At 43.2% G+C, this 13,123-nt stretch overlaps 1 protein-coding gene across 1 annotated transcript in view; it reads right to left on the reverse strand.

Annotated features, from left to right (window-relative positions):
• Positions 1-11,917, reverse strand: part of med30 (mediator complex subunit 30) — a 31,703-nt gene extending 19,786 nt beyond the window's left edge. Inside the window, exons 1-4 of the mRNA XM_030064250.1 lie at positions 11,848-11,917; positions 10,785-11,070; positions 7,420-7,578; positions 2,078-2,185 (exon numbers count right to left, since the gene is read on the reverse strand). Coding sequence (XP_029920110.1) covers positions 2,078-2,185; positions 7,420-7,578; positions 10,785-10,988 — 471 coding nt within the window. The 5' untranslated portion in view covers positions 10,989-11,070; positions 11,848-11,917. The remainder of the gene's footprint in view (positions 1-2,077; positions 2,186-7,419; positions 7,579-10,784; positions 11,071-11,847) is intronic.
• Between the last annotated feature and the right edge of the window lie 1,206 nt (positions 11,918-13,123).

A 13,123-nucleotide genomic window follows, 5' to 3' on the forward strand; every position in this document is an offset into this window, starting at 1 on the left:
TGAAAACCTGTTTCTTTGACAGCCCCATCCAGAATACTGGTCATTTTCCACACAGTTAAAAATATTCTAGTGGTGGATTATGCTTAATTAATGTCTGGGAAACCATCTCTCTCTGCATCTCAGTGCTCAAATTTACCTTGTTTGCTTGTGGCATTTTAACTAAGCCTGGTCAGGATTAAACCTTTCTTCTGGCAAAGTTTTTGTGTTGACTGACAGCATGGTGTGTCAGTCGAAAGAAAAACGCTGCTCTGTGTATCGGAGTGTCATAAAAAAAAGCCTATCAGAGCCGGGCAAAAACATATCTGACAGTGAATAAATCTGAAAAAGCACTTAGGTGTGCTTGATGTCAAACACTTGAAACAGCTCCAGAAGTGAACACATCACTCACAAAATAGGATTTTTTTTTTTTTTTTTTTTAAATCAAGCCATCTCATCCTCCTTTTCATTAATATTTGAAACATCATCAGCCACTATCTTGCTCAAGTCAGCTTTCTATATATGCGAGTGGTCAGCTCATTCCCAGCATATCATCATCCTTCTTTTATATGCGGAATAAATTCATATATTATAGAGCTAACTAACCAGCTCACTTGCATTGCAGTCTGGATCTATCTATGCTCATTAACATCACAAAGCCATCAATTCGTAGCATTTCATGGTCGGTGGAGAAGGACTTAGCAAACGTTATGATGAACTGAAAGAAATGTAAAATAGATGTATGGATTTGGTTCACCATACACCTCATAATATTTGCTTTGAATGGAAACATTACAGCAAGTGGAAAGGTTTGACCTTGACATGCTTGTTTCACTCACCGGTAAGTTGCTCTCTAATCTCTCTGTTTGTATCTATCAGGGCTCCTCTTGCAGCCCTGATGTAAAATTCCATGACTTTCACATGACTTTCCAGAACTAAGTTTGAGCATTTTCATGACCTAATAAAATTTACTCTTTTCCTGCTTTGTAAATGTTGTTTTTCAGCTCAGTGATGTTCTGAAAGAGTAAACAGTCTGGTTTCCATTGCAGTTGAGTTTTACTGTGGAGGAAAACATCTAACACCAAAATCTTACATCTCCCCTCCCGTAACGGCCCATGCCGATACTGATATGCTTTTTTGGGTAAGAATCGCTCTGTGAATGCAGGTGTAAAACAGGTGAAGATTTTCCAACATTTTCAGCCTGTCCTAAGACAATTAGTTTTTTTTTTGTTTGTTTGTTTTTGTTTTTTTTTTTTAAACATGAGACCATGTTGGTGCTAATTTTGCAGTTGTATTAAGTGAAACACTCCTGGAAAAAAGATCAGACGAGTGCCAATTTCACAATTAGACAAAAATTGACAGAAAAACAATATTGCACGGCTACAAATATTGTTTTTTGCATCTGATATTGGCCAATATTGATAGTCTGACAGCCAATGCCTCATTTGAGGCAAGTTGTAAACACATACTGGTATATTGTGATGCCTCTGTAAATTCCCTAATAACACATAATCGCCCCAGAGAGTTTTTTCCCTCAAATCCACATTCTGAGTTTCCATGACATTTCAGAAACATACAAACATAGCCATGACATACGCCATGTAGCAGACACTTATAATACAGCAAATGCATTCATTTTTATCATGGTGGTCGCAGTGGGAATCAAACCTCTAACCGTGGTAGCGTTACACCGGGGTCAGACTACACAAATTCAACTCAATTATGATGCAGTTTTGTCATGAGCAACACCTTCCAGCATCACAGTCCAACGTGAAGCTTGTGCACCTCAGTCAAACGTCGAGCATGACTTTCAAAGAATTGAGATTCGTTGTGCACCCAAAACATCAAACATAAAGTCTGTTTAGAATTTAGGTGGGTTATTTTTGTCAACAAACTTCTATGCAACAACTTCTATGTGTGGATTTGACTGTTACTCTGTTGATTTCCAGACCCCTCGTCCACGATCGCCTGTGGACTTTGCACTTGATGCGTGGATTGATCTGGGTCAAATCTGAAATGGCAACTCTCATGACAGACAGAAACACTGGGTAGTCTGATCCAAGAATCAGAGCCTTTGTGCTACAGGACCACAACACCTTACCTTATTGACCTCCAGGATTTCTCTCCTCTCCTCAGTGGCAGGGCGGCTCTGGTTGGCTGAGCGATCTTCATGTTTGGAGCTGTCATCCTCCACAAAGGGAATCAGTTGCTGGAAGGGAGGATAAACAAAAATAAACAAAAAAACTCATCTCGATCAGTTACTGGATGTGAGAAGTTCTGCAAGTTAAAAGAATGATTTGAGTTTATTTCCAAAACCGAAGTGGAAAACCTCAAGTTTATCATTCAGTACAGTGGATCCAAAATACAAAGGATCCAGACGGCTCAAGTGTTATCTCTTTGTCGGTTAAAGGATTTGGTTGCCTTCTATGCTTCAGAAAGAACGATGATTTGCTTTAATTTTGTGTCTGTCAATCTTGCTGTAAAAGTAGATGTTAATTAGCGGATATCACTTTGAAATGTGGCACTTCATTTGCCGATGTGTAAATCTGGGGAAAATTAAGATGCATTGTTCTCGTTTGCTTCTCATCTTATTCATCCACATTGAAAAGAGAATTTTTAAAAAGCAACATATGGCAGTCTCACATCTCTCTCAGTATGAAACTTATATCCCTGCTGCGTTTGCTTATAGGTCTGAATTTCATGCGCATGGTCAAGATTGTCCTCTCTAGGAGTGCGTTTCTACATTCAAGATTTCTCCGTGCTGTGTTATAATCTTGTTCCCATGGAGTGGCGAAAATGGGGATTCTGTGTAAGCTCTTGGACACAGGCTGCGCCTCACCCGTCTCTCTCTCTCCAACACAGGGAGACAGCACAGAGAGAGGGGGAGAGAGAAAGAGAGTGGGAGATTAATTCATTTTTAAACGCTCTGTGTGCTTGACCTTGTCTGCTTGACACTACAGTGAGGCTGATGTGCGAGAGCCTCCAGGCGAGGCGGCGTTCCTGAGAGCTGACCAGGGCTCAGCCTTATGCTGCTTTAAATCACACTGCCCCCTAGTGGTCTGCTGGGTGACAAGGACAGCTGGAGGCTTGCTGCAGTCACACATCAAGTTAGGCGTGAATGTCTTGAGAACACACTGTTCCTGTTACCACACGCAGGCGGGACATACAGGGTCCCATACTACAAAAGTGTGATGTATTATGATTTCAGGGCAGCAGCATGGGATTGGTTTTAGCTATAACCAACAGAATAGGAATGCAAAAGCACTGTAGATCAACACAAATGTCTTTACGACTGCACTGCACTTAGGGAAAATAAAGGATTAGCCACTTTGATCTAAAAGCAGTTTAATCCAGTTTGACACTTTAAACAATCTGGCATTTTTACATTCATCATCATACTGCCTGTGATCATTTTTAATGTATGTGGTAACAATTTAATGCACAAGTATAATGGGTTTCAATTACAGCTCCGAAGAAAAACTTTTTTCTTCCACTGGAAGTGTACAGGTCGTTTTGCAAGAAAACAAAAACTAACATCTCCAAAGCATTCTTACCAAAACAAAATCATCATACCAGACGAGATCGTAAACACAGATTAGGTATGAGACTTTCTAAACAATTACCAGCCAATAAAAACGAGCAGCAGGTGGGAAAACACACCTCGCTCCAAAAACGATCTGGCACGATGCTAATCTCAAGGCTGAAAAGTTCCTGGGATACTTCTTTGTCAGTGCAGTCTATGACCTGAGGTTTTGCAGCTGGACAGATGACGGAGACAATGCGGACACCAGAGTGAACTACTTCATCTTAGCTCATGTAAGAGTGGGGTTAGACTAATGCAGACGGAAAAAAAAAAGAACAGGAGGCAGATAGAAACCCAGACAGGTGAAGGAGGAGGAAAAGACAGCAGGGAGACAGGCAAAGAGTCACAATGTCGGAGACAGAGAGAGATAGGGTGAAAAGGGCAGGGAGATGGGAGGAAGATAGAATGACAGACAAACAACAAAAAAGAGAGGGAGGTAGAGGGACAGAAATATGAATAAAAAAAAAGAGAGAAGTAGAGAAAGAAGCCGTAAAAACAGGAGACAGGCAGAGAAAGACACAGACAGTCGAAGGGAGACGGAGAGATCTAGAGATCTGGCTAACTTTTCTGTGCTCCTGTCAGTTTCCGGGCAGAGCTCCATGCCAAACCAAAAGCTGTCTGGCTCTGGGGGGGGAGAGAAGACAGAGGACATGTGCAGGATATTATATTAGACAAACTCTGAGCTTGTCACGGGCTCAAGAAATCTCAAAGTAGGAAAGAGGAAAGTTTTTTCATTAGATAATTCCAGACCCGAGCCAACAACGTATTGAATTTTAAAGGTAGTGGGCTGATTTTGGCAGCTCGCAGGGGGAAAATGAAATGTGCAGGGTAGGGTGGGAAAGATGGATGGAGAGTGTGTGCGTGTGTGTGTGTGTGTGTGCGAACGTGTAGATGTGAGTGTGCAGCCCAGTGAGTACCAATGTGTGTGTGGGTGTGTATGCCTGCGTGGACGCTCGTGCATGTGTGTGTGTGTGTATGTATGGGTGCATGGGTATGTGTAGCCATGTGTGTGACCATGCGGTGTGTATTTGTGCCTGTGTGAGTCATAACCCCTGCCTCCTCCACACAAAGATGGATGTGGTTTCCTGCCTGACAGAGAAGAATGGCCTAATGAAGTTCTCCAGGTTGCCTTGCTGAGACAAAAGGAAAAGGGAAGGGAAAAAAAGCCTAACAAAAAAAAAACAGGGTGAATGAGCAGGGGAGAGGTAAATGAAATGACATGGCTGTTCACCGCAGGAAATGACAGAGGAGAGGAGGATTGGGACAGTGAAAGGGGAAGAGAGAGAGAGAGGAGAGAGGGGGAGACGAAGCCAATAGTGAGCAGCTGTCAGTTAGGGAGAGAAAGGGAGAGAGAATTAATTTAGAGAGAGACAGAGAGAAAGAAGCCAATATCTCGGAGCTATCAGAGGGAGGGACAGGAAGGGAGTGAAAGATCGGAAGAGAACAAAAGCGAGAGAAAAGGAGAGGGAGAGAGAAAAAATACAGCAAGGAAGAGTTTGAGGAAAAGAGAGGGGGAGAGAAAGAAAAACAGAGCAAGAGAAAGAGAACTGGGCCGTGACGGCAATTGGAAAGAAAGAGCAAGAGAAGAAAAAAAAAAAAAAAAAAAAAACGCTGACGTGCGCATTTGGCCCAGCTGTTCATTAAACTGGCCTGTTGCTAATTAGGCCGCGATGAGGTCACAGCGCCCGAGTCATTGATTCCACTTCCTGTTTCGGGTAGCCAGTAGTGAGCGGCTGTCAGGCACCTGAATTCTCCAGGATGATAAATGGCACGCAAGCCAAGGCCAAAATCAACAACCCTCAGCCCCAGACAAACACGGTGAGCTGAGCAATTGGCTGGTCAGCAGTGAACTGGTGCTCAGCCTCAAGGGGAAATGAATAAACATTTAAATAAGGTGGCATGAAGGAGGAGGAATGGCTATATGGTGTAATGAAGGATTGAATGGAGGTTCAAACCATAACGGTGAAGAAAACCATCACCCGTGTCCCCTCATCGAGACTTTGATTCAAGAGGGAAACTACGGACTAGAGTAATTTTGAACAACCAAGGATATATCACTTGAAATGCTTCCAAGTAACTCTATTATTCAGTGTGGAAAATGTACGAGATGGCAGCCATCACAAATTTGTTCCAATTTAAGACTGGTCTCCTCCCACATCCTCCTTTATCCGCTGTAGGAGTCTGGTGAGAGAGATTAGCTCCGAGCCAATCTGTAGAAATTGGGAAGGGACTGCCGCAGTCATAAATCCAATCAAACAGTGGTGGATAGCCTAGCTGTAGCCCTGCATGGAGCCTCCCCCCTGCGTGTGTATGTGTGTGTGTGTGTGTGTGCATGCTGGTAGCAGGGATATGTTTTTGTGCTGACATGTTACAGTATACCGCATGCATATGGGTGCGCATGGTTTATAGGTTAAGTGTGCTGTGTGCATGCATGTGTGGCTTCTGTGTGTGTGTGTCTGCAGGCAGGCGGGAAGGGAGTGTGTGTCTGAGTTAAAGTGCTGTTGTTTCAGAGGCGCCGTGGAGGTGGTGGGTGACCGTAACCAGCAGTAAAGAGACTCTGGAGACTCACCTGGAGCAGCCAATGAATCTGCTGTGAGCCGAGAAAAGACAGACCTGGAGGGAGTAGGCGAGATAAGAGTCCCCCAGGGCAGAGGCATGTGTGTGTGTGTGTGTTTGTGTGTGTGTGTACGCGCAAGGGGGAAAGGAGTGGGGGTGTGGCAGTAACAATGACCTACTTCCTCTAAACTAACAGCTTCCTAACTCCAAAAACTTGGGCTCTATCGTGTGCAGCAATGCCTGAAACCACGAAACAAATTTGTCGACCGCAAACAGTATGTGCTGATGTTTGAGCTTGAAATATCACATTAACAATTTTTGTTTCACAAGCAGACACGTCCTGGAGTTCAATCATGTATTACATTGCATTAGTCGGCCGTGTACGAATGTATTAAATAAGGGGAAGATAATCTGTCGTTCGGTGAAAAAGGACAATATCCCTGTGGTAAATGATACTGTATTAACTAGTGGATAATGTACTAATGTCTCAAAATGAAATATCACCCTAAATGGACTGAAAAAGTAAAAAAGGCTGTTAATGTACTATATTGCTGAATAATCTAATAATATCATCATGTTATTATTATTAGTAGTAGATGCAGTAGCTATTATACTAATATACTTGTTGTTATACATTATTATTACATCATCAGTTAAAAATGTGTTTCAGTTCCTTTCTGAGCTAACAATCATTGATTTTAAGAGATTTTATTACATTTTGGGTCCCTTTAGAGGGACATTTTTATTACATTTTGACAAATTACCGCAATTATCCAACAGTTATTGCAGTAATTACATTATCAGTTGCTACAATCCCTCTTGTAAGCACATGTAAGAGAATGAAACCTTACCACCTGTATATTTTAAAGGGCAGGGTTTGTTTTGACCTTAATCTATCCAGGAAAGCATTTTGTTGATCATGCATCCCGTTTCACATTTAGGCCGTGGCACACAATCACACCAGCGAGCTGCACAGCACAACAGCCTGCTGCTGGTGGCCACTAAGCAGCTCCACTGGAGCGTTCGGAGGTTAAGTGACTCAGTCAGAGGCAACTTGACAGTCACTGCTGAGGAAAGGGAGACCATAATTGACTTTCCTTGCTCAGATTTTCTATTCAAACCAGCCCAAGGGCATTTGAGCCGATTGCTTCCAGTCACAAACGTGTTTCTCTAACCCTCAGGCAATCACTGAGAAAAGGCATATCTCTGTATACTGTGTGTGTATATAGGCCTTGCCCTCCAATTGTGCTGTACAATGTGAGCACATTTTGATTTGCATATGGAATAATGTCGGCATGCCTCACCTCTGGGGGGATGGGGTCCAGCCCAGCGCAGTTTTCGTTGCATTTGTCATAAACGAGGCGGAGCTTGCGGAAGAGCACAGAGAGCATGCGCAGGTGCTCCTGGAGTTTTCCCAGCCTGTCCTGGTGGGTGTTGGGGTGGTACGTCACTCCGTTAGGAAGCTAAGAAGCAGCACAGACCAAATGTTAACTTAAACAACAGTGTGTGGACGTCTGAGGGAGTGTTAGAGAAAAGGGCATTGATCGCCACCGACTGCCAAAGGGGCGGGAGAAGCTTTGTCGCTCCCTAAGTGCTAATAGTCCATTAGAGGCCTCCTACTAATGTAATGCTGTACTAATGTAGCGCTAATGTACAGGTGCTATATTTACACTAATAACACCATCATGGAATCTGTGTTGCACTTCAGAAATGAGAGCCTCCAGGGAACATGAAGTCTAAACCTGTATTTAACATGTTTGCTATCACGTAACCATGCGGTAATTGGTCGTAATAATATAAAGATACTGCAATTTTATCTAACAAAGACAACCTTGGCTTCATCTAAAGGTTAACTGTTTCAGCTGCTGGATGCAAATGCCCTGTCTCTGTTACACCAGCTGTCAGGCAGCATCATCAGCTTTTAACTGCGGTGGGTGTTTAAGAATAACAAGACATGTTTCTACTGAGAGGATCGACAAGCCTCTAGGGCAGCACTGTCTGATTATAAACATCCTCCATGACATGAAACAAGCCTGCCTTCAGGGTAGGCATACCTGAGAAGAGAGAGAGAGAGACAAAGGGAGACAGACAGAGACAGGGAGAGAGAGAGAGAGAGAGCAAGAGCAGAGAAAAGCAGGGAAGGGGCAGAGAAGATGCATGAAATGGTTTAGATGTAAAAAGAACGCCTGTGATCTCAAAAAACAAGTCACAACAACACTGTTTGTGTATTCAGCGGTTGTGGCGCACTTGTTTTACGATAATGCATTCTGTTTTGCCCCAGCATTCACTCTGGCTTAGATTTTAACAAGGTGCAGAAGGATCATGTCCAAGGTGCAGGCAGACATCCATGTTTAACGTAGCCTGACCTCATCTCCAGGATAGAGTCTGAACAGCTGAACAGAATGTGAACTAAGGGGCAAAATGAGGCTGAGACTGACAGCACACTGGCTAGTGATGAAATAACAGTCTTTTCTGACTGAAATCTTAAATGATCTGCCTGGAAACTTCACTAGCTTGATTTATAATCTAATTCAACAACCACCAGTAACTTTTGATTCATGGTTCATTTTGGCGTTACTTCCAAAATCTCTTGATTGCACTAAACTAATACATTATGCAACCAAGGAGTCCTATTTCAGAGGTCAGTGCTGTCAGACAGGTCAGTATATTGAGTGTATTTCAACAGACAATATTAATAATGTGCAGGAAGCAGTTTCTAAACCAAATTATTCACAGGCACCACTAACAGAAAGTGTGAAATGAGTAGAAAAAAGTTATTCTGGAGCCAAGGGCGCCCCAGTGGCCCACCAGATAAGAGCGCATGCCATGTACCAAGGCTAAGTCCTGATCACAGAGTCCTGGGTTCAAGTCAAACCTCAGGCCCTTTGCTGCATGTTATTCCCTCTCTCTCTTCCCTGCCTTTCCTGTCTCCCTACTATGACTGTCAAATCCAGCAGAAATGCCAAAAAAATAATCTTAAAAAAAAAAAAAAGCTATTCTGGAGCCCTGCTCAAGGCTCCTTATATAAAATAGGCCTTCCAATGTTGTGGAACCAGAAAGAGAAAACAGTGACCAAACAGCCCAGGGTAAATCACTGCAAAGGCAACATGATAAAAAGCTTGCTTAGCCAGCATTGGATTTCTTAACCACAAACACAGAGACAACGCTTGTCATATTGCGTTACTGTTATCTGATACGAAGGTGGGCAGAAACGGGAACATTATTGAATTCCACAGATTCAGAGCGCAGAGACTCTGAGTTCTGTATCACCTCTCGTGCTTACTGCTCACACACACACACACACCCACACACAAAATGTCAAACTGTAAATCTGATAGGTCTAACTCAATCACATGCAGCACAGGGCGTATTGAACATGAGGCTGTTAGACAGAAAATGCAGAGCTCACTGTTACTTCATCTTGGGATAAGACTAATGGTAGCTGGTTTGCGTTACCCAGCCCTTCCCCATCCCTGCTCCCAATGCAATTAAACTTGTTTCACAAAACCTCTTAACTGAGGGATGGTTTCTACAACTGTGCTGACGTTAACCCTTCACTAAAAGAACAGTTCACCCAAATTACAATACATATTTTCCCACTTACCCTTAGAAACGTATATCCATCTAGGCAGTTTTTGTGTGAGATGGCAAAGTTTCCAATCTGCTGCGACTCTTGCTGTCTCCCAGCACCCCAAAGGGCAGGCAACCGTCAAAAATTTACACATGAAAACATATAATATGAATACCCAGCATCATCCACAGCCTTCAGTGGAGAAGGGTTTCATTGGAAGTGCTAAAGCAAAGTAAACATAATAAAATTCAGATTGCAAATTCAAGGAAAACTTATGTTTCCACTACAAAACGTCACTTCAGTTGAACCTCTCTGACTTCAACTTTGAAAGCAGCAGGTCATTCTGATGTGGAATCTCAAAATTAAAGCTCTTTGAAATGTCATGTGAAATTAATACAGAGCCAAGGTCAGACTGTAATTACAAGGAAACTCTGTTTCCACATGAAATTTCCACTTCAGACAGAAAGTCGCCACCAGAATACATATATCAAAGCAGGCCAGTCTGATGGGTAATTTCAAAAAATAAAAACACTTGAATTTTTTTTTGTCAAGATCACACATTGTTGCTAGTGAGCTAGTCTGGTTTGTTGGAGTTTGTTGTGGTGTGCAAATGTCAGTCATGTCTGGAACACACTGGAAACCTCAACAAATCACAATCACAAAATCCTGATTTCACTAGTGTAAAGTGGGAAAACACCGTTTCGTGTTTTGGATGAACTGTTCCTTTGAAGTCATGGTTAGCCAAGAAATTTGCTTGGTATCCTAGGATAAATGAATAAATACACCCAACTCCAAAATCTCTGTGAAGTTACACTTTATGAGCCCAGTGTACCCAAGTTTAAAAGGGGTCTTGAGTGCAATTAACCCTGTTTTAATCAACTTGGACCGCTTCACATTCAGGATTAACCTGAGCAAATGGCAAGCAGTTTAAAAACTACAATGTCATCTGCTTACATGATTGTTTCACTAGTTGTCTTACAGTACAATGAAATGGACACAAATCACTACAGATTGCAACCAGATTCCCCCGTGCTGGATTTCATCTTAAAAAGTGACAGATGGGTCAAAAGACAGAGAGAGAGAGAGAGAGAGAGAGACCTGCATGTTCCTCAGCAGCTGGAAGATCTCCATGGTCCTGAGGACGATGTCTTGGACCGTCTCCTGACCGATCCGACACAGAGACGCCGTGTTGACATCCCGTGCCGCCTGGGCCTGCTGCTGCTGCTGCTGCTGCTGCTGTTGTTGCTGCTGCTGCTGCTGCTGCTGCCCACCAAACGGGGTTGCTAGGGGAGGGGTCGTCATGGAGACAGCAGGTGGAGACACAGGTGTGCGTGTAGGCGGAGCTACCTGTCAGGCTATTCCACACTGGCACACCTTTACATGCCTTGAGGAGCAGAAATGAGGATGCAAAGTGAAGATGAGACAAAAACAGTGGGCGGATGGACAAGTCGGCAAACAGATAATGTGGGTGGATGTTGAAGAGATGTAGGAAAAGTTGACCTCGACTGCCACAACAAAACAAAACAATACTCTCATCACCATAATCATAATTAACACATGCTACAACAAGGCTGAATCATTGATTAACCACGGGTGTGTGGCTCATACAACACTTTCTTATGTATGTGTCATTTTTATTCATCTCTTTTGACTAGCAGGAGATAAAGTGCACCTCTGTTAAGGGTTTCACGGCTTCAAACATACAAGTAAGTTAGGATTCAACAGAAATATCATAGCGTTTACCATCAGGCTGACAAGTAAATGGACTGCATTTCTATTTGTACACACACACACACACACACTTATGGGAGAGGCTACTATGCAGGGTGTTGCCAAGCTGCCCATTAGGAGCGGTTATAGGAGGGGGGTTCAGTGTCTTGCTCAAGGACACTCTCTGGAGGAGTCGGGGGGTCAAACCAGCAACCAGCGACCGCTTTACCCCCTGAGTCACGCCGCCCTTCGCCACGCTAAAGTGCTTTGCTTGTCACACTAATTACAGCTTTTAAAAAAAAAAAAAAATGACAGTCATAGCACACGACACTTCGACTGTCTCTAACCCTGCTTTCCGTATCGTTTGACTACCCTGCCGCGACTGAACCCTTTACACGGCGGCGAGTGTTCACCTTTCGTAAATAACACGTTTGAGAGTTTGTAACGGTACCTGAGTGGTGATAATTTATCTGTTTTGTTGACATGTCAACTGCTTTGCTTTGCCCCCAGTATCCCAGCTGCTGCGACTATCGCGAGATTACCTTTTGCCACCGAACGCAGTAAATACCCGAGTGCGAGCGCCCGCGTGAAAATCTTTCCCAGCATTTCTGTCTTTATTTGAGAGGATGCAGCTGTGTCATGACTCCGCTGCTTTCTCTCATTATTTAAACCAGCGATGACGCACATGTATCGTTAATTCAGCGTCTTGCTTTGTAATGCTTTGCAATGGATTGCAACATTACGGTAAAGTGCAGCGCACTGGAAATTCAGACCTGTTTAGGCTTCTCAGGGTTGCAGCGCCACGTGCTGGTCATTTTCTACATAACATGAGGCGTACCATCCTCTGACTTCATGTAATCAGCCTCCGAGCCGATTTATGCTGTATGGTCGCTATTCATGGGTTAACATAAGTTTCTTTTAGTGAGCGTAAATCAAATTCATGAATGCATACCATAACGGGGTGCCTATTCAACTTGAACTGTGTTTGAATTAAATGCTTCAATCCATCTATCCATCTATTAGCCTACTTAGATACGCTTGAATTATTCCGGGAGCTATCAGAATTCAAATTAGAGTTGAAATATAAGAGGTGCCTCAAACAGACAGCATACTCCTTCAGCCACTGTGCTCTGCCATGCAGAATTACTGCTCTGACTTACAGAGGGTGGAAATAAGAGCTTTAGTGAAAAAAGGAAAGGCTTTGCCTTCAGGCTTGAGTGGGGCTGAAAAACTAGATTAGGATGCCTATTACTTAATTTCCATTATTCATTCAAATTTGGGGTTACAGGCTGGATTTCAATTTCCATTTTTGAGCACATTCTGTGTAATAATAACCTCAAGACATTTCTTTTCCCTTCTTCTGTTTCTCTAAAAGCCCCCTATCTACCAAAAGCAGAATTGATATGGAAAACAGTATGTCAAGTTCACTTGACTACCCACAACTTCTTAATTGTAGAAAGAGTGCTGGTTAGCTTGCCATTATGAAAGAGCGTTACTCTTTCGATCCCCATCTGCCAGACCACCAGACCAACTGAGGCATACCATTTGGAAATGAGTTTCTCTATAATCATCCAGCCTGTCTTTTTGGTGTGTTTAATTGGGACTGCGGGGTAGTGACGGTGGGCGGGGTGAGGGGCGGTGTGGAGATGTATATGCTTCCCTGCTATGAGAACATGCCATGGCTGATTTATACACTGGACAGTATGAGGATTTTCACAGTGTTCATT

This window comes from Myripristis murdjan, chromosome 11 (genome assembly GCF_902150065.1).
Source record: "Myripristis murdjan chromosome 11, fMyrMur1.1, whole genome shotgun sequence".
Taxonomy (NCBI): domain Eukaryota; kingdom Metazoa; phylum Chordata; class Actinopteri; order Holocentriformes; family Holocentridae; genus Myripristis; species Myripristis murdjan.